We start from the raw sequence: 24,633 nt of genomic DNA on the forward strand, positions 1-24,633 counted from the left end.
CTCTTGGTACGTTAGTTATGTTTATAATATATATATATATATATATATATATATATATATATATATATATATATATATATATATATATATATATATATATATATATATATATATAATTGAGAAAATAAAAAAGGTTGAGAATGGGCGAATCATTCTCAGCCACTCATTTTATCTAAGCATAAAAAGATACAGTGGCAAACTTGTAAATATGATAACAACCTTCAATCTTAAATACGTATCTGTAGATAATTAGATTACAGTTCAAACCCATTCATCGTTCATCATCCAAATTTCTTCTCCAACTTTCAACAATCATCCAGATTTCTTCAATTAAACCATCATCAACATCATACAGTGCTAATCAATCATCGATATTCGTCAATAACATGTTTATCAACACGATTCAACAATTAACAACAAAAGTTCGTTTTTGGTTCTTTTAATTCAACCTTCAATTGTGCTTGAATACGATCAGATCTTCAACCTCTATGGTTAATTATACTCCCAGCGTTATTATATCAACATCATCGATAATCAACAAAAATCCACTTCATATCATTCATTCAACATCGATTATCAAATAAAACTTCAAAATTGAGGTTAGAAAAAAATCAAATCGTTTTTTTTTTTTTTTTGAAAAAATTCATATAATTCTCTATCAATCTACTCTTTTGGTAAGATTTAAATAGTCAAAATATCATTTTTTAACATTTTTAAAAAAGTTAAATTGTATGCACTCCAACTGTTTGATGAAATGCATAAACTAAATTACCACATTATATTCATATATGAATATGTTTTCTCAGTATATGATTATTAAAAAAAAATCAAATATACAAGTCTGTATGTTATTTATATGTGAATAACATATAAAAATTATATATATTTGTGAAAATACTTTCTAAATATGTGAATATACTGTGTAATATTCATAAGTGAATATATCATCTAATATTCACAAATGAATATACTATGTAATATTTAGATATGAAAATATTATCTAATATTCATAAGTGAATATACCATCTAATATTCACAAATGAATATACTATGTAATATTCATAAGTGAATGCATCGTCTAATATTTAAATATGAATATACTATGTTTATTATATGCTATATTCATATATGAATGATACTTAAATTGTAAAAAAAAAAAAATAATAATCATAGTTTTTATTCATAACCGAATAACGAATGTACTATAGTAAAAACCTGATTCATTTTTATTCACTTATGAATAACGATAGCTGAAAATATAAAAAAAAATTATTTTATCTTAAAACTATATAAATATGGATGTCTATCTGTAGAGAATAAAAAATCATGAATTTTGGTATATTTAAATTCATTTTTCGATAAAAATAGCTTCTTAAAAATAAAAATAAAAACGAAAAAACTATGTTTTTGTATATATTAAGGTAATGATTAGCATAGTTTAAGGAAACATGTTTTGTTGGAAAACACATGTCTATTCCTTTCCCATTTCTACTGATACGACGGAGGTTTTTGCGGCAAAAATAAATGAGTAACTGAGAATGATTCCCACATTCTCAACCTTTTTTTTCTCAATTGAAACCTTATATATATATATATATATATATATATATATATATATATATATATATATATATATATATATATATATATATATATATATATATATATAATTGTGATAATGTTGTTTATTCCAATAGGATATTCAGACATAATAACAACGCTACCCCAAACGTTGGCCAGGGTAACGACTAGGTATAATGTATTTCCTAAAGAGTTGCCAACATAATGACTAGGTACGATGTTGTATCAAAAGTTCACCATGGAAACAATTAGGTACGATGTTCTATCAAAAGTTGGTCAGGGTAAGGACTATGTACAAGGTTATATCAAAAAAGTTGGTCATGGTAACGACTAGGTACGATGTAGTTCTAAAAATTGGTCAGGGTAACGACTAGGTATAATATTATCCTTAAGAGTTTGACAGGGTATCTACTAGGCATAGTGTAATCTTAACGATTCTAGATGTAATTAAACCACTAATACCATATATACTTAGCAATAATTTTCAAATTAATAATGTACTATTATAACATATATTCCCCCTGAAAACATTACAAAGTTGTAAAAGTGGGGCCGTAAACTCACCTTTGAAGCATGCTATATATACCCGGGGCGTGGTGTCGGATCTTTGGGAGTTCGGGAACCGCTTGGGAGATAAGAAGGCTCGAAATTCAAAAGAGAATGTGTGAATAAGGTGTGTAGAACTAAGCTGCCGCACCTCCCTATTTATAGGAAGTTTTGAAGAGCGTGTCATGCATCGCGGTACATGTGTGTGGTTCCATCAGGGGGCGCTACCACGTGTCATCCTCTCGTTCTGCCACGTCACCCATATTCTAACAAATCGGTGTTTCAGAACGCTCGCCACGCGTGAGGCGTGGACAAAGATTATATGTAAAAAAGGTGAAGACCTTATGGACAAAGATTATATGTAAAAAAGGGCTTGCATGAACTCTTGTCTTGGATGCCTCTTGAAAACCGTATCCTCCCTCCACTCCCTCACTTTCTCTCTAGACGAGTTTACTTGAGAGTTTACTTGCATCTCTTTTATGCTTTGTTCAAGTTCATATTGGTTTTGAACTTCAAGCTTAAGGGAATAAGAGTTTTTCTTACAAGACAAGCAACTTAAATCATGTTGACAACTTGATGGTGTTTCTAAAGTTCATTATTCTTCATCAACTTCCAAGCCTCCCAAGAGGATTCAAAGAACTACAAAGGTTGTAATTTCTCCATCTTCTTCTTTGGTTGGTGTTTTTCTTTCCAAACTTTGCAAGAAGATCCTTGGTGGGTTATAAACTTCTTTTATGTTATTCAAATCATCAAGTCTTCCATTGTTTTTGAAACTAGTTTTTGAATAAAACCCAACAATTTTCCCATGTTTCCACCTTCCCTTTCGTGTGTTCTACCTATTTTAACAAATAAACTTGAAACAAAACCTTCTTCATTACCAGAAACTCTACGTTTCAGTTCCTTGGATAATAAGTAATCATTCATGTCATTGACAATGATCCCTATTTAACCATACAACATAGCATCAACTAAATTCTCATATGAATTTGGTATATATCACAACAAAATAAGGGTTTGATACAAATGATTCATGAGAGAATTGTTTGGTGTATGCTATTTTCTCGATTATTCCTAAAAAGGGTACACAAGCATTGCTTCGGATACAACCAATTTGTGGGAGATTTATTTTGGTACTCGCCACATACTTTATCATAAAGCCCATTATTGGTCTTTTGATCCACTACCTACCGTACCACCTCGCCAATTATGCTTACCATAATAGTAATATGTGTTTTTTCCAAAATATCATTTTTCATCATTTTAGCCATATATTTTGGTAGTTTCTCTTATTCATCTAAATCTTTCAAACAACCCTATTGAACCAGAAGATCTCTCATCTTCACCTTCCATAACGTGAAATCATTCAAGCCATTGAAGTTATCTATTTTGAATTTGTGAGACGTAATCTCTTCAATCAACAAAACAAAACCACAACTATTATACAACTTGTCTTGAATAATCGAGAAAATAGCACACATGTACATAAAGACACACTACTTAACGTGGTTTAGTCGATGTGACATATGTCCACATCGCATGAAAAAGTATTTTTATTCACGAGTTTGAAAACGATAGAATCATAATCAACCGTTGCATATATAGACAAAGTACAAAAGTAGAACTAATTAGAACCAGTTCAGGGCAATCTACACATATCAACACATGTTGATATTAATTCGGGTTGGATTGTTAATTCTGAAGCCTCATTTATCAAATTGAATATTTCAAAATTTCATAAAAATGAAAGTCGTACATAATTATATTTCATTTTAAGATTATTTTTTAGCATCTAACCGAAAGCTATGAGCATTTAGGTATGATTAAAATACACATAGTATTTTTCTGGCAAAACATATTTGCCTAAATTTATCCATTTTCTCTTGGATTTTCGCCATACTCGTATAACTTGCACAGGTCAAGAAATGATGATTATATTTTTTGTCCCGGTGCGGTTTAACCCGTGATTTTATAATTAAAAAAAATCGTAAAACATAGTATATTTAAGCAACAATATACTATATTTAGTACATTAATAATTAATCTGTTTCAATATTAATTATTCTATTATATAATGTTCTAATAATCAAACATGTTATATTAGATAAATAATATATGTTATTAAAAAATTAACATGTCACTGTTATATCTTTATAATTTAAAATGAAATAGATACATGTTGCTATTCTTGAATATTATCTACTTCAATAACATATTGTCTAGTTGCATGTGCAAAGACATTTAACTCCGTCGATTCTATTTAAATATATTATTCAAACTAACATTTAGATATCTTTTTCAACCTTATAATCAAAGAAGAGAACATGTTATTTCTAATCAAATCTAATATACTGCTAACTTGTTTTATATACCTGTACAATGTTTGGAATAATAAATGTAAATGTTTATCCAAATTCTCTTCTCTCTTGTATATATCTACAAACCCATCACTTGTCTAGGACAGTCAAAGCTTAAACAAACCATTCCAACTTCATTTCTACACACGAAAAACATCCATGGCTTCATCAAATTCCAACACAGAAACCATACAAGAAATCATGGCAACATACAAATCACTTCCACCAAGACCTGCCATTGAAGAGCTTGAAGCAGCCATATCTGTCATCAAAACAGTCAACACCGAAGAAAAACAGAAACTTGATCAAATTTCCATACAAATCTGCCCACAAGATGTCTCACCACAGCTCTTCTCTGTCCTCCAAGAGATCCGACAAACCATGGTCTTGTTTCAGAGCCACGAACAGAGGAAAGAAGCTCTGCATATTCTTAACGTTGATCAGACTTATCAAACCTTTGACGAGTTGATACAGAAAGCTTCCAAGTGTGTTTTGGGAGATACCCAGTTGGATAAAGACGATGATTTGAAATACCCAATTGGTAATTTTCAAAAACAACCACCGATAAGTGATGAAAGTTTGTTGATTTCCAACAAGATCAGTAAAGTCGAAAGTTTTAAGGGTTTAGTCATGAGTTCTTCAACAAAAGCCACCAATTTACCCTCAGGTTTGTCAATTTCTTGTTCTATGTAAATTATGAACACATAATCTTACATGGTGTTGATTTGAGTGTTCGGAGATGAGTTTTCCCTGTGTGTGTGTGTGTAATCTTGAACAATGATTTATTGTTTTGAATTGATAGGAGTAGAAGAATCTGAAAAACTTAGCATGATGAAAGTAGCAGCCTTGATTGAAACGATAGCCAAACAAGATGGAAAAGTTCTTGATCTTCAATCCAAATTGATGGAAAACATCGAATGGCTTCCTGTATCTCTTGGAAAACTATCAAACATCACTGAACTTAATCTATCAGACAACAAAATCATGGCTCTCCCACAATCCATCACCAATCTTACATCCCTAACAAGGCTTGATGTTCACTCAAACCAACTCATCAACCTTCCCGATTCGTTTGGTGGACTTGTCAACTTGCTCGATCTTGATCTCCATGCAAACCGATTGAAATCTCTCCCAGAATCATTCGGTAATCTGTCAAGCTTGATTAATCTTGATTTAAGCTCAAACCATTTCACCCATTTGCCAGACCTCATAGGGGAGTTAAACTCTTTGCAAATCTTGATTGCTGAAACAAATGATCTTGAAGAACTTCCTTACACAATCGGATCATGTTCTTCGCTCGTGGTGCTGAAACTAGACTTTAATCAGCTAAAAGGGCTTCCTGAAGCAATTGGAAAGCTAGAGTGCTTGGAGATTCTTTCTTTGCATTATAACCGGATTCGAAAGCTTCCTACAACAATGGCGAATCTCACTAGATTAAAGGAGCTTGATGCAAGTTTCAATGAACTCGAAGGGATACCCGAAAGTCTTTGTTTCGCGACCAGTTTGGAGAAACTTATCATTGGTAAAAATTTTGCTGACATGACAACTTTACCAAGATCGATTGGTAATCTTGAAAATCTTCAAGTTCTTGATATAAGTGATGATCAGATAAGATTTTTACCCGAATCTTTCGGGTTGTTGTCGAAGTTGAAAATATTCCGAGCTGATGAGACACCTCTTGAGGTTCCTCCAAGGGAAATCACCAAGTTAGGGGCTCAGGTAAGATGGGTGTAACATGTTTCTTCTTATGTAAAGTTTCCATTACGCATGTATGCAAACACTTAGTTGACATTGTTTAATTACTTTCAGGTGGTTGTCGAATACATGGCTGATTTAGTTGCCAAGAGAAATGTCACGCCTCACGAAATAAAGAGAAAGCGCAAAGGATTTTGGTCATGGATTTGCATGCTCTTTTCAGGCTAATCATTTTGTAAGATTTGAAGGAAAGTCGTTGTACATAATCTTTTTGTCATTTTACACATATTTCGTAAAGGTTGTACCAAATGAACTCCATTAAAGGTACATATGTATTGGGTCCCACCATATGTGTATTTAAAAGTACATTTTTATATGTATAGTCCTATGTTACATAGGTTACATGGTTGAATTCGTCAATAACTAGGATAAGCATTGCATTGATGGCTACTGTATGATAGTGATTAGATTTGTTGGTGTAGTTGATCTTATCCATAAATAATAAACAATAGTTATTAATAAAATTAGGTGTAAAACTTATATATTATATGGATTAATTAAAAAAATTAAATATAAATATTTATTTAATAACTTTAAATTTATAAGAAAATAAGAAAAACAATGAATTACTATAATTGATTTTTTTTTTTTATCTTTTAAATTTAAAAAAATCCTTATTCTAAAAAATAAATAGTTTAGTCTCTTTTTATCAAGTGTCACTTTAATATAATTTTTCATTAATATTATGTCATGTCATGTAAATATATTAGAAAAATCAATTTAAAATTCAAATTTATATTTTGTAGTTATATGTTAAATTTGAAGTTATAATAACTTTAAAATTTTGATATATCTCTTAATTAATAATTTATTTAAAATAATTAATTAATAATTATAAATTTTTATTATGAAAGTTTTTTTTTTTTTTTTTTTTTTTAATTTTGTAACCCGTGGTTCCCACAGGTTATAAACTAGTAAACAAAATAAACTAATGAACTTTAATTTGAGAATTTTGAAATAAGAAGGTAAAGTAAACCCTAAGTATACCTTGCAAAAATAGAATTTGATTAAAAGTCAACCCAACCCAAAAGTCAACGGTTAAAGTCAAAGTCAATAGCCCATAATGTCAACTATCCATCCTTACGTCATGGCCATCCCTTGGTCACGTCGTCAGAGCTCACTTGGTTCGATTCCAACTCATCACGACTCAATCTAGCCAACTCAATCAAGAAATGACACCTAAGATGACCTCACGACATGAGTAGCCTTTCCACACGTCGTGAGCCCCACGAAGATCATCAGAAACGGGATCAACCACTCCTCACATCATGAGACCTTATGTATCATGTCGTAAGAACATTCTAAGGCCAAAAATCCAACTTTCAAGTCCTTGGTCCATTAAGCCTTAAACTATAACTTTCCAGAAGGTCTTATAACTCCTTAATACACTTGAAAGTGGATGCTTTGAAGACATGTGTGTCTAATACATTTCTAGAACTCATTTGGGTCAAAAGTTGAAGAAAAATATACCCAAATTTCATGCTAAGGTTCCAAAACCTAACCATTCACTATATTTAAACTCCATAACACTCTTACGGCCCTTATAACCCATAAAGTTACCAACTTTATGGTTTCCATTCATTTTAACTTGCTTAACCAAGGAGGGAAGTGGGATAAAACTTAGATCTAGCCTTAAATAACAATAAAGGAGGAAGCTTTGACACTTAGAAGGATCCAGAGACAATGTAAGGTGATGGTGATGATGGTTCCTTACAAGCCTCTACAAAAGATTTTCTTCTCTTCTTTTTCAAACTAAGAATTGCTCCAAAATTGCCAATAATCATACAAAGGATGAACGCTAGTGTTTTCTAAGGTGAAATTAGGTTTGGAGGCTAATAATGAACCCTAAAATGGGTTTAGAGGTGCTTAAGTGCGATGGAAAACCTAAAATATCATGGGCTTGGGTTGCATCAGTTCTCACATTGTGAGCCTCTTTATCTCACGTCGTGAGACCAGTCCCAAACAAAAGTTCCATATAAACCCATATCACGTCATAAGCCTTTATCTCTCACATCGTGAGACACATTTTCTTCCAAAATCCAACCTTTTGACTCCTTGAAACCTTAATTCGATCCATCCTCATTTCGTGTGGGGGTATGTCTATTTTGTGAGAAGAGAACTCTAGGGTATGTTTCCATCAATTTTACTTTGTGATGAGCAAGTGTCTAGCGCGGAGGTGTGAGGATCCCATGAATTATGTAGTGGAGGGCTCAAGGTAAGCAGTGACAACCTTTTTGTACAGGTGGTCAAAGATTTTCCACTGTAGACCGCCGAAGGGTGGTACTGGCTCACCATGGATGAAATTTTTTTTTTTTTTTTGTCAATCAGGTCAAGTTGGGATCCGGAGGTCTTGCTACTAGAGAAGTTGTGAGTCGTCTATTCGATATACAAGAAGGGAGAGTTGGTAGATATATTGGCTAGAGAAAGACCAAGCAAAGATATATAAAATGATTCAAGATCATTGAAGTCCATTGAAAGGATGGGTATGAGTCATAAGTGACCTAGGTGGTTGAAAAAGACATGCAGGTTTGTTACCCTATGTTGTTTGCAATAGTATCTGATTAATCTGAAAAAATCATTTTAAGGAGGGGAACGACTCGAAAATCATTCAATTGACGGCGGTGGTTTCTGCCAACCGACCTATTTCTTTGTGATATTAGATACAATAAATTAAATAAAACAATGTTAGTTGTTTTTAATTGTAACATATGTTTCAAATTGTCTTGTGAAGTTTAAGAAGAATGAGATATTGAGAAGAAGAAGAACATCAAGAAAACCAAGCCCTCATTCTTGAACTTCACCACTTTGTAGATTATGGTAGTTGAGTTGGAGAGACACGTGGCACATATCTGATTCTAGCTTGTCAGTTCATCATTCGTGAGAGGTATGTCTCCTCACCATACTAATGGGTCGAAGGCACCAAGGTCGGCTCAATTATATAATGTAATACTTTAGTTGAAGTCATATTACGAGACATGATAGTTGGTTGCATGCTAGGGTTTTATGCTAGTTGTATGTTTGTATGGAAGACCATGGGAGAGCCCATGACACCTGGATGTAAGACCATGTGGAGCGCCCATGACATTCCTACTAGAGACCATGTGGAGAGCTCATGGCAACAGGATGTAAGACAATGTGGAGAGCACATGGCATTCCTATAAAAGACCATGGGAGAGCCCATGACACTTAGGTGTAAGACCATATGGGCAGCCCATAACATCCTGGAGTAAGACCCTGGGGACGAGCTCACGACATCCCTATATGTTACATGCATGACTTATATGGTATACGTGGCTTTATAGCTGATATGATATGTGTGTATGTGGATTATCTATGTTGTATGTGATGGGTTTTTGGTCATAAGACATCCTATGTGCTCATACAAACCCTAATGCTTGGATCTAGGTTTCTCTATTGTACATGCTTTGAATCCAAGACTATAAACCCTAATTCTAGCATTCAAGTAATCATATTAATATGTAATTAGGTTTAAGATCATACCTTGATTGTTATGTAGCAATAACAATCCTAATTCCACCTTGAATTGACTTTGGAATGCTTAGAGTCACAAGTGTCACTCCTCTAATGGCTTACAAACACCAAGAGCAAATGGAGAAGGTATAAAGAGAGAGGAGAGAGGTTAAAATTCGTCCTTAGGACTTCTTGGGAAGGCTTACACGAATTCATGAGCCAAGGGGTGTTTATATAGGTGTAGAGATAGGGTTTCAGTCATTATCCTTATCTAGTTGCTTATCCACAAAGCAACCCATAAGATAATCCTTGAATCCTTATCATAATCGAATTCTAAGGCCTTATCACCTCAAATTCGTTCACCCTATATTTAAGATAATCCTTACCTTATTTTGTAACTATCACATAATTACAAATCAGCCCCTCTAGTTTAATTAATTACACTTGATCACAAAATTAATTCCCAATTAATTATTGACCAATATTAATTAAACAAATATGATTTCTCCTTTAATATATTATTCTTATAACATATTAATAAATCATAATAACCTCTCTCTCTTTATTTATTTCTCCAATCAAGTTGCTTTGGTGAAGGCAACCCAAAAGGACCATGCACCATCGGGTCAAGTACATACCAAAATAGTTATGGACTTAGACACCAATCCAACAGTCTCCCACTTGGATAAGTCTAACAACTATTTTGCGTATGACTTCAGATCCTGATCTGTAATCGTAGCTTTCCAAAGACGCTGTCAACTCTGATCATATCAAATACGCATGTCCTTAGATAAGGGATCATATATTCCTCCATTCTAGATATCATATGAGATATGATTTCTAATCATTATCTTTGTACTACTTCTCGATTTCTGATTTATGACGACTGGCTAATTGAACAAATCAAATTAACCCTAGCCCGGCCGAGCATTTACGTTTGTCATCACTAAACCATCGAGGGGCCCAAAGATATCGCTTTTATCCTTCTTTGGATAAAAGGAACGGATAAACTTTGATACAATGCTTGCTTTCACTCACTAACCAAATCACACACAACAATATGTTTTATAACACCAAGTTACTAGTGCGTTTTCATATTATCAATGTGCAACCGATTAGCAAGATACAACTCACACATCTCGGTTTCAAGAATATAAGATGTTATCGTCTCACCAATCACTGGTGATACAATTCATGGAGTGATCCAAGTGAGCGTGGGTTTAATCCAATGCTCAAATCATATTCATAAGCACTCATGAACGTTGCAGCAAACATTTGCTTATGTCTAATACTCTTCTTAGACAATCCACACACCAATTCATGACAGTCTTCATTCATATCTACTTCCAACATATGAACGACTGTGGCCCGTTCGAATAATTCGATTATTCTTAATAAATTCAATTATTCTGGAAGTCAAAACATGCAAGGTGAAACACAAGAATAATACTAATCCCATATGGCCTCAACCCTTTGAGCATAAATAAAACACCTTTTATTTATCACCATATCGATTAATCATTATTTGTCGTTTCGGGTAATCAACTTCTTACTTGAATTCCAACACTTGTCTCAAGCTCCTAGCATGCACACAATGTTTACCTATGGTTCTTACTTTTGTGAAATAGACAAATTGAACACATTTCCAATCATTCTCATTTTGCAACTCCAAATCCTTTTTCATAAGTGAAAGAATATCAAATTCTTGCTACTTATAGAATATGCTAGATTCTAACATTCTATGCAATGATTCTTTCGTAATATCACTAACCAAAGTCACAAAGACTATTGCCAATGAAATTACAAAGTCTTTTATCGGAGATTGTTACAATACAATTCCTTAGATATGATGTCTCTCACTCAAAGTACATTCTTTGAACATCCTTTTGCATAAAAGTTTCTAATCTAGACATAGATTTTCAATATTCAATTCCTAATATGGACACGCTTCCATATTGTCCATATGACAACTCATTCTTAATAGAATCTTTTCTATTTGTAATGATGTCGATATGGTACATCCAATATGGAAACATTTCCATATTTTCCAATACTATACTTCCAACTACTCACAAGCAACCAATCATCGTCGAACTTTGGATTGTCCTTTGATAGTTGTTTAATTATTTTAGTCAAAACCGATTCTAGTCCCTTTTCCCTCTAAATGCGCTAGACATTTGGAAAATTTAAGAATGGTCAACCATTAAAGCATTTGCAATCGATCCTATACCCGAAGCGTAAGGGACACGACGCATAATGTTTTATTTGCTATGTTCTCAAAATTCGAATTGTGAAGAGGAATGCCGTAATCATAATCAAAATTTTAAGAACACACTATGTACCTTTGACTAAATCTATTAACGTTTCACAACCTAATCCTTTAGATTTGAAATGAAGCATAATATTCTCTTCCTTAATTATAGCAAAACAACTATACAACCCTTACGACTTTGCAAGGTATAACTCTTGTTTTCTATCATTAATATTGCCAACTTGCAAAACTTTCCATAATAATCATACAATCATAACTTTTATGCTCCCACTATCATGATGATTACTATAAAACATAACACTTATGCTCCCACTAGCTTCGACGTGTATTCATAAAAATCTTAACTTTCAGAAAGACAATACCTATTGAATTTTTAAGTCCATGTTTCTAATACTTAGTGCTTTGATAATCTTTTATCAAGGCTTCTTTAACTTATACACCTTTTCCTTAGATAGTTCATATGTGTGTCTTAACAATTAAGACTAACTGCCAAACCTCACAATTCAAATTATGGAAAGGGATACCGTAACCATGATCGAATTTGAGAATGCAATTTTACAATCACTATCTTCTTAAAATCTTTCTTAGTGAAAGCATTTCCTCACAATCATTTTCATCAAGGAGGAAATCTTATGACACTTAGATTTAAATGGTGTATTTGTTCCTATCCATGTGAATTTGTTAAAACCAAAGTTTACGACAAATTCAAACTCATATGGACCGAACTTTCTTAATCTTGATTTCTTGCCTTATGGTAGCACAGCTGCCCACCACGTCTTCCAAGTAGTTAAGCAACTCACCTTTTCTTATCAATGTACCTTTCATTAATCAAGGTGCCTTGCCTTTTACGCGTTCAAAATGAGAACTCAAAGAACTCGCATGCATAATTAACTCAATTGGAAACAGCACAGAAACAAAATAATGTTAACACGATAGGTTGTAAACCTCAACTCGTGTGCTAGTGATGATCGATAAGGTTTATTTGATTTGCTCATGAAACCTTTGAAGACCAGTAAGACTCCCACTGACTCCTTGACATATAAGATTCTCTTGTCAATAAACATTTGTTGACAACCAAATATTCAAGAGTTAGTGTAGCTTTTATCAAAACACTTCATAAATTGGTCCTAGTTGGCCTTTGTCTTATCCAAGACATCACAACTTTCCACATTTGATGAATGTTATAAACCTTTAATACTTTTCACTCATTGTCACAATCTTAACTTTAAGACTAGTTATTGGAACGAATTATGATTGACTTTTGATTTAACCATTTCTTCAATTCTTGATTCCTCTACTTAGACATGAAATTGTACTAAGACTTACTTAGAGGATCAATTGAGATATAGTTCTTAATTATAAAGACCTATCATAAAGCATAAAAGGTACTCTCTCTTCTTCTTAGAATTGGGAAACTTTTATCTTTCTGCCTACTTGATTCTTCTTATTCGTTTTGCTATTGATTTAAACCCTTTTAATCAATTCCGAATTATACTTAATCTTGTAAGTATAATCATATTTACTAAGCCTTTAGTAAATCATGACGAATATCTTTGTTACTCTTATGGTGAACTTGATCAACACACAACTTTGTGTACTCGATCTCCTAGTCCTTCACTTACCACTTTGTCAATGAATTTGTCTAATTTACAAATATGAAATTTCTCATTCATCATCCAACCAAGTTGCGTGATTCCAAATTTCAGTCCAATTGAAACTTTGGGCGATGAGAAACTCTCCCTATTTGGTAAATTCTCGACATTTCCATAAATAACATAACTAAGAATCATATCCATTCGTTGTAGAAATATGCAAACATCAATTTTCATAACGATTTCATTGCAAGGAAGTAAACAAATAAATAAGTCAAACAAAATTTATTTTATTTATAAAAGCAGCGGAAAAACATTTGTCCTTACAATGCAAAATCTATTGAAAACTATGAACAAGAAGATTTCTAACAACTCTATCATAACTATCTAAGCTCAAAATCCAATCTTCAAGTCCATGCAATCAAGATCCATCTCTTGTGATTAGATTCATCTTGCTCTCTTATCAAGCTTCCTTTCTTTTCACCGATCCTTCAAAACATTCAAATGCAATCTTATCATATCATGTATTAAGAATCAATGAATAGGAACTTAACGGAGTTAGATAGTGGATTTTACCTAAAGCGTAGTCATACTTTTGACTCTCCCATCTCTTAGATCTCTTAGGTAAATAGGGTAACTTCGTCTCCAATGCCCCTTCTCTTGGCAATAAAAGCAAATTGACTCTTTTGGAACAACACATGGAACTACTTCAGACATCGCCTTTCTCTTGTGATCAAACTTTTCGATCATTGCATGTCTTTCATTGCCATTGTCTATATCCATAGAGGTCTTGAAGGCAGATTCACCAATCAACTTTGCTTTTCTATTGCGCCAAACCATTGCTGATTCAGAAGCAATAAGCATATAGGTGAGATCTATAAGGGTCACGTTGTGGTTTATCATATAGTACTCTCTTGCGAACTCACTATATGAGTTAGGAAGTGACTGAAGAACCCAATCAACATCCATCTCTTCACTTACAACAAATCCCATCATTCTTAACCTATTAATGTGTGACTTCATCCCTAAGAGATGTGCACACACCGACTTTCCTTCTTTATGTTTACTTGCCAAAAGGGCTTGAGTGATATTGAACTTTTCAATTTTACAATCTTGTGGGTTAGGGAGAATAATTAGAAGAGGAAGTGAAGCATGATTTCTTGTTCCTCGATCGAATCGTGGAATTTCATCTTCATGTGGAATGCTTGTTCCACGGGATTTGGGAAGACCATAGTTGTCGAACTTTGACATCTACAAACCGGGAGAAAAACGAATTCAAGTTAGTTGATAGATTGATTCCTTAGTAAATCACCCAAATGAAATACTAAGGCTAGGACCCAACACAATATTCTACAACTCGGGAGAGGGATGCCGTAACCCTAATTGCAGAATATTTGAAGGTAAGTGAATGACGATTCACTAATTTCCACCACGAAAAACGAAAAAGAAATTTAAGTTTTTAAATCTATGAAAACTCCTAGATCCTTTGAGATTCATTGAACTTTCAATGGCATGTTTAAATCTCGATATGCCCCTCTTGTTTATGACTGGGATGCCGAGGATCACAAAGCGGGTGTGAATAACCATGCAAACTTACATGGTGCCCTCACATGTTACAATCACCTATTCGATGTGCCGGTAAACCACACACGCTCCACCGAACTATGACAAACATTGAGTCACCCTTTACTACCTTTTCTTAGAACCATTTAGTGTGTCGGTAAACCACACACGCTCCACTAATGTCTTCGCAAGGGCACAAAGTGTAATTTCATGGAATTGCATCAATTCACTTTTGCCTAAGTAACTAAGATTGGGAATTAGAAAAACATTTAGTTACTTTAGAAATTCATTATACTTATAATGGAAGGTTTCGTCCTATCCTACCCGTTCGGCTAACGATCATCCACTAGTCAAGAGTGCGGTGGGTAAGAGTGGATACCCATTCAATCGCCATTTTACAGGCAATTTCCTTAAACACCCCTTATAGACCAGCTTTGTGAATGAGGCCTACTAACGGTAAGACTGACTTTTACTCACACATATATATAATGTTAGACTTTTAATGTTATATATAGTATAGTGTGCATTTTATACTTTTAAAATACTATGTGGTTAACTTTAACAATTACACTTTTAATTCAATTAAATGGTTAACCTAAACTTTTATGGATTTATTAAATCTCTTTTAATTATACTCCTTAATTAATTAATAAAACCATAAGGGTGTATTTGAACTTTTCAAAACAATACTAGGGTTTTAGAATCTTACACTCCTAATTAAACCTTTTTAATCAACTTTTAAATTCCAAAACTTGAGGCCAAGTTTTGAAACATTTCAAAACAATTTAGTTTTAATCTATCTTAAAATTTCGAATTTATGACATTTAAATTAAAATTTTAAATATTAAAACTCTTGATTTAATAATTATCTTGAATTAGACTATTAATTTAATTATTAAATCATAACGGATTATCTAAATAATGAGGATAATTACCATTTATACATTTAAGTTATCCTAATCCCTTGAATATCTATATAGATTTCGAAAATATGGATGGATAATGCAAGATCTTGAAATTACCATATATAACAATTAAAGGATAATTACAAGATATGGGATAATCCAAATCCCTAAAAATTAGGATCTTATCTTGGGGAGGAGGCAAATTTCAAAAAACAAGGGATTATAACAAACCCTAGATTTCGAAATTTAAGGGTTTAAGGAAAGGATTTGAAGATCTTATTCAAACTCTTGCAAATTAGGGTTTGCAAACCCTAATCTCGAAAAACCCTAGCCTCTTAGGGTTTATTGGCAATAAACCCTAATATATCAAGTTCATACAATTGAAACCAAACCAATGGCTCTGATACCACTGATGGGTTTTTGGTCATAAGACATCCTATGTGCTCATACAAACCCTAATGCTTGGATCTAGGTTTCTCTATTGTACATGCTTTGAATCCAAGACTATAAACCCTAATTCTAGCATTCAAGTAATCATATTAATATGTAATTAGGTTTAAGATCATACCTTGATTGTTATGTAGCAATAACAATCCTAATTCCACCTTGAATTGACTTTGGAATGCTTAGAGTCACAAGTGTCACTCCTCTAATGGCTTACAAACACCAAGAGCAAATGGAGAAGGTATAAAGAGATAGGAGAGAGGTTAAAATTCGTCCTTAGGACTTCTTGGGAAGGCTTACACGAATTCATGAGCCAAGGGGTGTTTATATAGGTGTAGAGATAGGGTTTCAGTCATTATCCTTATCTAGTTGCTTATCCACAAAGCAACCCATAAGATAATCCTTGAATCCTTATCATAGTCGAATTCTAAGGCCTTATCACCTCAAATTCGTTCACCCTATATTTAAGATAATCCTTACCTTATTTTGTAACTATCACATAATTACAAATCAGCCCCTCTAGTTTAATTAATTACACTTGATCACAAAATTAATTCCCAATTAATTATTGACCAATATTAATTAAACAAATATGATTTCTCCTTTAATATATTATTCTTATAACATATTAATAAATCATAATAACCTCTCTCTCTTTATTTATTTCTCCAATCAAGTTGCTTTGGTGAAGGCAACCCAAAAGGACCATGCACCATCGGGTCAAGTACATACCAAAATAGTTATGGACTTAGACACTAATCCAACAGTATGCTCTAGGGAACTCACTAATCATTAGCTTACAGTTTGTGGTTTTGTTTAAGGTATATTTGAGCCCAAGGGCAAGGGCAATGCTTGATGGGGCGATGTGCACTCTCTTAAATATTTAATGGGACACTTTGATGTTTTAAAATAATTTTATAATTGATATGTGTTTGAAAATAATTGTATCTGGATTTTGTGGTGTATGGAAATGTAATTTGATTAATTAAAATGAAAACTTTCTTTTGAAAATTTGGGTCGTTACAAGATGGTATCAGAGCCTTGGTTTAAAGGATTCGGGCTCACCCTCAGGTGTGTCAGAACTCAAACTGAGGAAATGGTAAAAACCTGTTTTTAAAATAATAAATAAAATTTAGAACTTTTAAAGTATGGAAAAGAGGGGAGTGCAATGCGTGCGATCAGCCGAACCAAGTAAGTGTTCCCCAATACGTTAGCCATGTTATACTGATATTGAGTTGTGATAATTGTATGAAACTTGCTATGTATATGCTTTTAAAATTGTATACGGTTAGGAGCTTATAGCCTTAGAATGATTGATTTGGCCTTATTTCATGTCCCTTGTTTAGTTGTGGTCCTAAGGTAGAATCTATTATTTGAAAGTCTATTTGATCATTTTCTGTGCATAATTTGCATTCATAAGGCAACCTATTATGATTGATTGGTATGAGTAGAGAAAATCTTAGGGTATCCTAGGATTTGAGCTATGCGGTAGCCTATGAGATATGGTTTGTGTTGGCATGAATTAGAGTTATCAGGTATACCCTCGGGGAAAGGTATAGGTAGGTTTGGAAGGTAGTATTGGTCCCGTATTACTGAAAGCACAGGACCTGTACCCAAACTGTGGTTAGACCTGGAAGCTCTAAGGAGAACCAGTGTGGGAAGATCCCCTCTATTGATATCCTGATCATTATATTTGTGATATTGAAATACAACATGGTCGTTACACGATTTGGAGGAGGATCAGGATCGAGGACTGGGTAGGGTGACACTACTGAGCCCATTGACGAGAGGTTGTGAGAGCTCATCGCAACTGAGGTTACGAGGGGCATCCTTGACGCTACCCTAGTTATCTTTGGTACGGTCAAGGAGGGTATGATGGAGATCATGGAGGAGAGGCTCAGGGCATTTAGAGCCGAGATTACTACGGGCCAGGTTGGGACCCGAACTCACTCATTTTGGTAGTTCAAGGCATGTGGGGCGCCGAGGTTCTTCGGGGTCATGGACCCCATTATTAGCCGATGCTAGGTGGCAAATATCGAAAACACCCAATGCACGAGTTCTTGCCCTAAGGCAGCAAATGTGGGTTTTGCTTCGTGTATGATGAGAGATAAAGCATGAGACTGGTGGGGAAGGTGACTAGCCAAATGGGAGCAGTCAGTCGGCTGAGATGACATGGGTCGAGTTCGTTCGGCGATTTGATCTGGAGTTTGCACCACTGATCGAGGTGCAATGACTGGTGAGATAGCTTCATGACCTATGGCGGGCCACCAAGACTATGGCGGAGATCACCACCAAGTTTCGAGAAGGAGCATTGTTGATTCCACAGTATGCTACCGATGAGGACATGATGAGGACACAATACCATTCTATGCTGAGGGATGACATTCGTGAATTTGTGAGCTTCACAGGGTGCAAAACCCTGAATAATATGGTGGAGAAGGCCCATGAGCGGGAGATAGAGTTGGAATTCTGCACCAAGTAGAAGCCTGATTAGGCTTAGATAGAAGTAGGTTAGAATAAAATTCCTAAGACCTCAGGTTCACCTAGTAGGGGCCAGCAGGGCCAAGGTCGGTGTGCCAAGTGTGGAAATCCGTACACTGAGCTTGTCGGACAGTCTATTCGGGATGCTACGGGTTTGGCCAGACAGGCCATGTGATCAGGGATTTCCCCAAGAAGCGCTTGATATGTTTTCACTACAACCAGACTGGTCATAAGTAGGCTGGTTGTCTGAGGTTGCATGGAGGAGGAGGAGAAGTGGTGGTGTCTACGCCCGCCACACTAAGGATCACAGATGGCTGCCCTGCTAAGGCGGAGTGTAACGACCCAATTTTCACGTCTAAAAATTTCGTTTTTTTTTTTTAAAACATTACTTTAGAAAACGTTAATAATTGAAAACATTGTTTGACCAAACTACATCACAACGTAAACCATGTCTAAAAGCCGAATCATACAACCAATCTAAATATCAGAGTATAAATCCCAGAGAAATCTAATAGATGCGCAAACCAGTGTGTGTGCATGATGTGCCGCTACCGTGTCAGCTCCTTCCCCTTTGATGAAGAGGTACCTGAAACCAAAACTGTAAACTGTAAACACAAAGCTTAGTGAGTTCCCCCATCGTACCACACACCATACAATACATAACATACATACTTCCAGGCTATTCTGGGGTGCCTGACTACCCGGTACGGCCATTCTGGGGTGCCGACTACCCGTGCGGCCATTCTGGGGTGCCGTCCTACCAGTGTCAAGCCATTCTGGGGTGCTGACCTACCCATGTCGAGCTATCTGGGGTGCTGACTACCCTTCGGTCCTAAAAACCGAACCTCGGGGACTATTTCACCCCTACTAATACCATCACATATATCATAACACAAACATAATATCAGACATATCTAGGGTGTCTGACTACCCTTCGGTCCTAACAACCGAATTCTACTATTATCACATACAACATATCATGCTAGCATATAACATATCAAGTAGTAGCAACCTAGATGATATCACAAAGACAATCATCTATCATACATTTCCTACTGGTGGGCCGGCATTGTGGCCTTAGACCCACCACTACTGGAAGGCAACTCACCTCGGAGCAGCTGCCGATCTGATCGGGAACTGACTGTCTACTATTGCTGCCGCTCCGGAAATCCTCCGGTTGTAATTCCCACAACTTACTCAATCAAATACTGCTAACTGTCCTTTTGGTAAAAAGACCATTTTACCCCTGATCATGTCGTAAGTCAAAGTCAGAGTCAACTTTCAGTTGACCCGACTCGCCGAGTTGGCTCGCCAACTCGCTGAGTCCCTGTCCAATCGAATGACCTAGATTCTATTTCTAATCGTCGAGTTAAGCGCTGACTCGACGAGTTCTCCATCCAAACTGATGTTCAAGTCCTTCATCCTACTCGCCGAGTTGTATGAACAACTCGACGAGTTCATCTTCATCCGATGAACACCTATGCTGCGACTCGCCGAGTTGTATGAACAACTCGCCGAGTGTGATTTTGATCTAAGGAGATTGCCTTGAACTCGCCGAGTCTGTGCATCGACTCGCCAAGTTCCATTATGGGTGAGTTTTGGCTTCCAACTCACCGAGTCCACCCTGGACTCACTACACAACTCGACACAGCTAAAAGGGGACAATCTCGGAGACTCACGACTAGACTCACCGAGTCAGATGAGCGACTCGCCGAGTCTGCTTCATGCAAGAGCCATATACGCTATTTTTCTCGAATCTAGTCCATTCCATTCATAGATCTGGGTTCCTAAAGCATGAATAACACGTAAAGTTTCCAACTTTACGTGTAAATATTCATCCATGAGGGTTTTAGGGTTCAAAATGCACCAAAAGAGTAGATCTAAGGTCTTCATGCAACATGGGTCCATAAAGGTAGTAGATCTGAGCTCCTGGAGCTCAACCATGCCTATATCTAGAGTCCAATCAACTTATTACAAAATATAATGCACATACAAGCTTGGGGAAGGGCTTAAGGAAGACTTTAATGGAGTTATAAGCATAGGGACAGGGGGAAAACGAGTTTTACCTCAAAGAAATCACTGAGAGAACACTAAGATGCTTGGCTTCCTTCCCTTCCTCTTGATCTACTCCACTTCCTTCTCAAAATCTTCACGAACACACACTGAAATGCCTCAAACTCACAAGAACAAAAACTAGAACGTATGGAGAGCTTCTGGGGGTGAATGGGGCGGAGTTGGGGCGCAAATGGCTGTTTAAATAGGGTGCAAACCCTTGGAAATTAGGGTTTCATCAGACAGCGCAGACTCGTCGAGTCGCCATCTTAACCGCGCCCCAAAGTCTCGTCTCTACTTGGCGAGTCGGGCCTCCAACTCGCCGAGTCCATGGCAAAAAACACAAAGTACTTAGGAAAAAGTCACGTACCAGGAACCAGGTGCTACAAATCTCCCCCACTTATTTTAGGCTTCATCCTCGAAGTCTTCCATTCGCTCCTGAAACAGCTCGGGGTAATGCTCCATCATCTCTTCTATCGGTTCCCAAGTCCACTCTGAATCCTTGCGGTGCTGCCATTGCACCTTCACTAGTTCCACCCTCTTGTTCCTCAAATCCTTCGACTTCCTGTCGAGGATTGCGACTGGGCGCTCAATGTAATTCAGGCTGTCATCAACCTGAATATCCTCCAATGGCACTATTGTTGAATCATCTACTAAGCACTTCCGCAGCTGAAAGACATGGAAAGTGTTGTGGATCTGGCTGAGCTTGACCAACAGATCCAATCTATACGCCACCTTGCCCACTCGGGCTAAAACCCTGAACGGTCCGATAAATCTCGGGCCCAACTTGCCTCGCTTCCTGAATCGAATGACGCCTTTCTAAGGCGACACCTTCAGGAGAACCATATCCCCGACTTGGAACTCTAAATCGGATCGACGCTTGTTGGCATAACTTTTCTGCCGACTCTGAGCAGTCTGAAGCCTGCTGGATCCTTTCGGTCGTCTCGAGCACCACCTTGGTGCTCCCCATGACCCTCTGGCCAACTTCAACCCATCATATCGGGGTCCTGCACCTCCGTCCGTACAACATATCGAATGGGGGACGGTCAATACTCGTGTGGTAGCTGTTGTTGTATGAGAACTCAGCCAAGGGAAGATAGGTATCCCAGCTACCACCGAAATCTAACACACATGCCCGCAACATATCCTCCAAACTCTGGATGGTCCGCTCGCTCTGACCATCCGTCTTCGGGTGAAAGGCGGTGCTAAAATGCAAACGAGTGCCCAACTCGTCATTAAACTTCTTCCAAAATCTGGAAGTGAATTGCACATCTCGGTCTGATATCACTGACACTGGCACCCCGTGCTGTGCTACTATCTCCCTGATGTAGATATCGGCTAACTTTTCGGCCGAGATGCTCTCCTGGATCAGAATAAAATGGGCGCTCTTGGTCAATCGATCCATGATGACCCAAATCGAATCTACTCCACGCGCAGTCTTGGGAAGCTTTTTGATAAAATCCATCGCGATGTCTTCCCATTTCTACAACGGGATGTCCAACGGCTGCATCTTCCCATGCGGTCTCTGACGTTCAGCCTTGACCTTCCTGCAGGTCAAGCACCGCTCGACGTACCATGCCACATCCTGCTTCATGCAGGGCCACCAATAATCTAGACGAAGATCCCTATACATCTTCGTCGCCCCAGGATGAATAGAGAATCGGGACTTGCGCGCCTCCTCCATCAAGATCCGGCGCACGCCTCCGTGATACGGCACCCACACCCTGTGGTGTAGTGTCAATAGTCCTCGGCTATCATAATTGAATGAGGAAACCTGACCCACCACACGCTCGCTCTTCCGATGTTCCTCCTTGATAGCCTCCTGTTGAGCCTCCCGAATTTGCTCCAACAGGGGAGTCACTACGGTCATCGTCAAGCAAACATACCTGATCGACTCCGCCTTGTGGCTAAGTGCATCGGCCACCACATTGGCCTTTCCCGGGTGGTAGAGGATCTCGCAATCATAATCTTTCACCACGTCCAACCACCGACGCTGCCTCATGTTCAGATTCGGCTGATCCATGAGGTACCTCAAACTCTTGTGGTCCGTGTAAATGGTACACTGCACCCCGTAGAGGTAATGCCGCCAAATCCTGAGAGCGAAAACCACCGCCCCCAACTCCAAATCATGCGCCGGGTAGTTCGCCTCGTGAGGCTTGAGCTGCCTTGAAGCGTAGGCAATGACATGCCCCCCTCTGCATCAGTACCGCACCCAACCCTAAAATAAACACGTCACAATAAACCACAAAATCCTCTACGCCCTTTGGCAGGGTTAAGATTGGCGCCTCGCACAATCTTTGTCTCAATGTCTCAAACGATGCCTGCTGCTCGGGTCCCCACCGAAAGACTATGGCTTTCTTCGTCAGTCGTGTCAGGCGTACGACTATCTTGGAGAAATCCTGAATGAACCTCCGATAATAGCCTGCCAATCCTAGGAAACTCCAAATCTCAGATGGAGACTTCGGAACCTTCCATCTCATCGCGGCCTCGACCTTGGCCGGATCGACCAGAATCCCGTTCTGGTTAACAAGGTGTCCGAGAAATTGCACCTCACGCAACCAAAACTCATACTTGGAGAACTTGGCATACAAGCTCTCCCTCCTCAGGGTCTCCAAAACCTCTCTCAGATGCTCCTCATGCTCTTCCTGTGTCTTGGAATAAACCAAGATGTCATCGATAAAGACTATCACAGACCGATACAGCATCGGTCTGCATACGCGGTTCATGAGGTCCATGAACGTGGCAGGAGCATTAGTGAGCCCAAACGGCATCACCACGAACTCATAGTGGCCATAGCGCGTCCGAAACGCGGTCTTCTGCGTATCCTCCTCCCTGACCCTCATCTGATGATAACCCGAACGCAAATCAATCTTGGAGAACCAAGATGCTCCCTGAAGCTGGTCAAAGAGATCATAAATCCTCGGGAGTGGGTAACGGTTCTTCACCGTTACCTTGTTCAACTCCTGGTAATCTATACACATTCGGTGCGACCCGTCCTTCTTCTTCACAAACAGAATCGGGGCTCCCCAGGGTGAACTGCTCGGTCTAATGAATCCCTTGTCTAGCAGCTCCTGCAGCTGTGTAGACAACTCCTGCATCTCAGGAGGAGCCAGCCGATATGGTGCCTTGGCTATCAGAGCCGCACCAGGAATGAGGTCAATCTTGAACTCCACCTGTCACTTCGGAGGTATCCCAGGAAGCTCCTCTAAGAAAACATCTGCGAAATCTCGCACCACCGGAACCTCGCTCACTGTCGCCTTACCCACCTCCCGGGTATCCATCACGTACGCAACATAACCTGCGCATCCCTGCTGAAGGTATCGTCTAGCCCTCGTTGTTGAACAGACTGAGGGTCCACACTATCGCCTCTCGCCATGAATCACTAACTCTCCCCCACCTGGGTCCGAACTCGCACTAGCTGTTGTGCGCAATCTATCACTGCCCCATTAGGGCTCAACCAATCCATGCTTGTAATCACCTTGTTCTCACGCAATGGAATAGGAACCAAGTCTACCAAGTAGCGCTCCTCGAACAAACGCAATACGCAATCCTGAAACACCATCGATGCTCGCACCGATCGATCATCGGCAATTTCTACCTCCAAAGGGCAATCCAAC

General features: G+C 37.4%; 1 protein-coding gene across 1 annotated transcript; it reads left to right on the forward strand.

The window, feature by feature from the left end:
• The first annotated feature begins 4,524 nt into the window (after positions 1 to 4,524).
• LOC145001872 (plant intracellular Ras-group-related LRR protein 5-like) lies at positions 4,525 to 6,620 on the forward strand. Its single transcript, XM_078961205.1, has 3 exons — positions 4,525 to 5,148; positions 5,284 to 6,200; positions 6,291 to 6,620. The coding sequence occupies exons 1-3, from the start codon at positions 4,641 to 4,643 to the stop codon at positions 6,402 to 6,404; spliced, it is 1,539 nt and encodes a 512-aa protein (XP_078817331.1). The 5' UTR covers positions 4,525 to 4,640; the 3' UTR covers positions 6,405 to 6,620.
• Positions 6,621 to 24,633: the final 18,013 nt, after the last annotated feature.

The sequence above is a fragment of the Lactuca saligna genome, chromosome 6 (assembly GCF_052625555.1).
Source record: "Lactuca saligna cultivar CGN05327 chromosome 6, ASM5262555v1, whole genome shotgun sequence".
In the NCBI taxonomy this organism is placed as follows: domain Eukaryota; kingdom Viridiplantae; phylum Streptophyta; class Magnoliopsida; order Asterales; family Asteraceae; genus Lactuca; species Lactuca saligna.

Coding starts and splice junctions, on each gene's coding strand:
- LOC145001872 (XM_078961205.1), top strand. CDS start 4,641: ATGGCTTCATCAAATTCCAACACAGAAACCATACAAGAAATCATGGCA. Junction 5,149..5,283: donor AGCCACCAATTTACCCTCAG/GTTTGTCAATTT, acceptor TTGAATTGATAG/GAGTAGAAGAATCTGAAAAA. Junction 6,201..6,290: donor TCACCAAGTTAGGGGCTCAG/GTAAGATGGGTG, acceptor AATTACTTTCAG/GTGGTTGTCGAATACATGGC.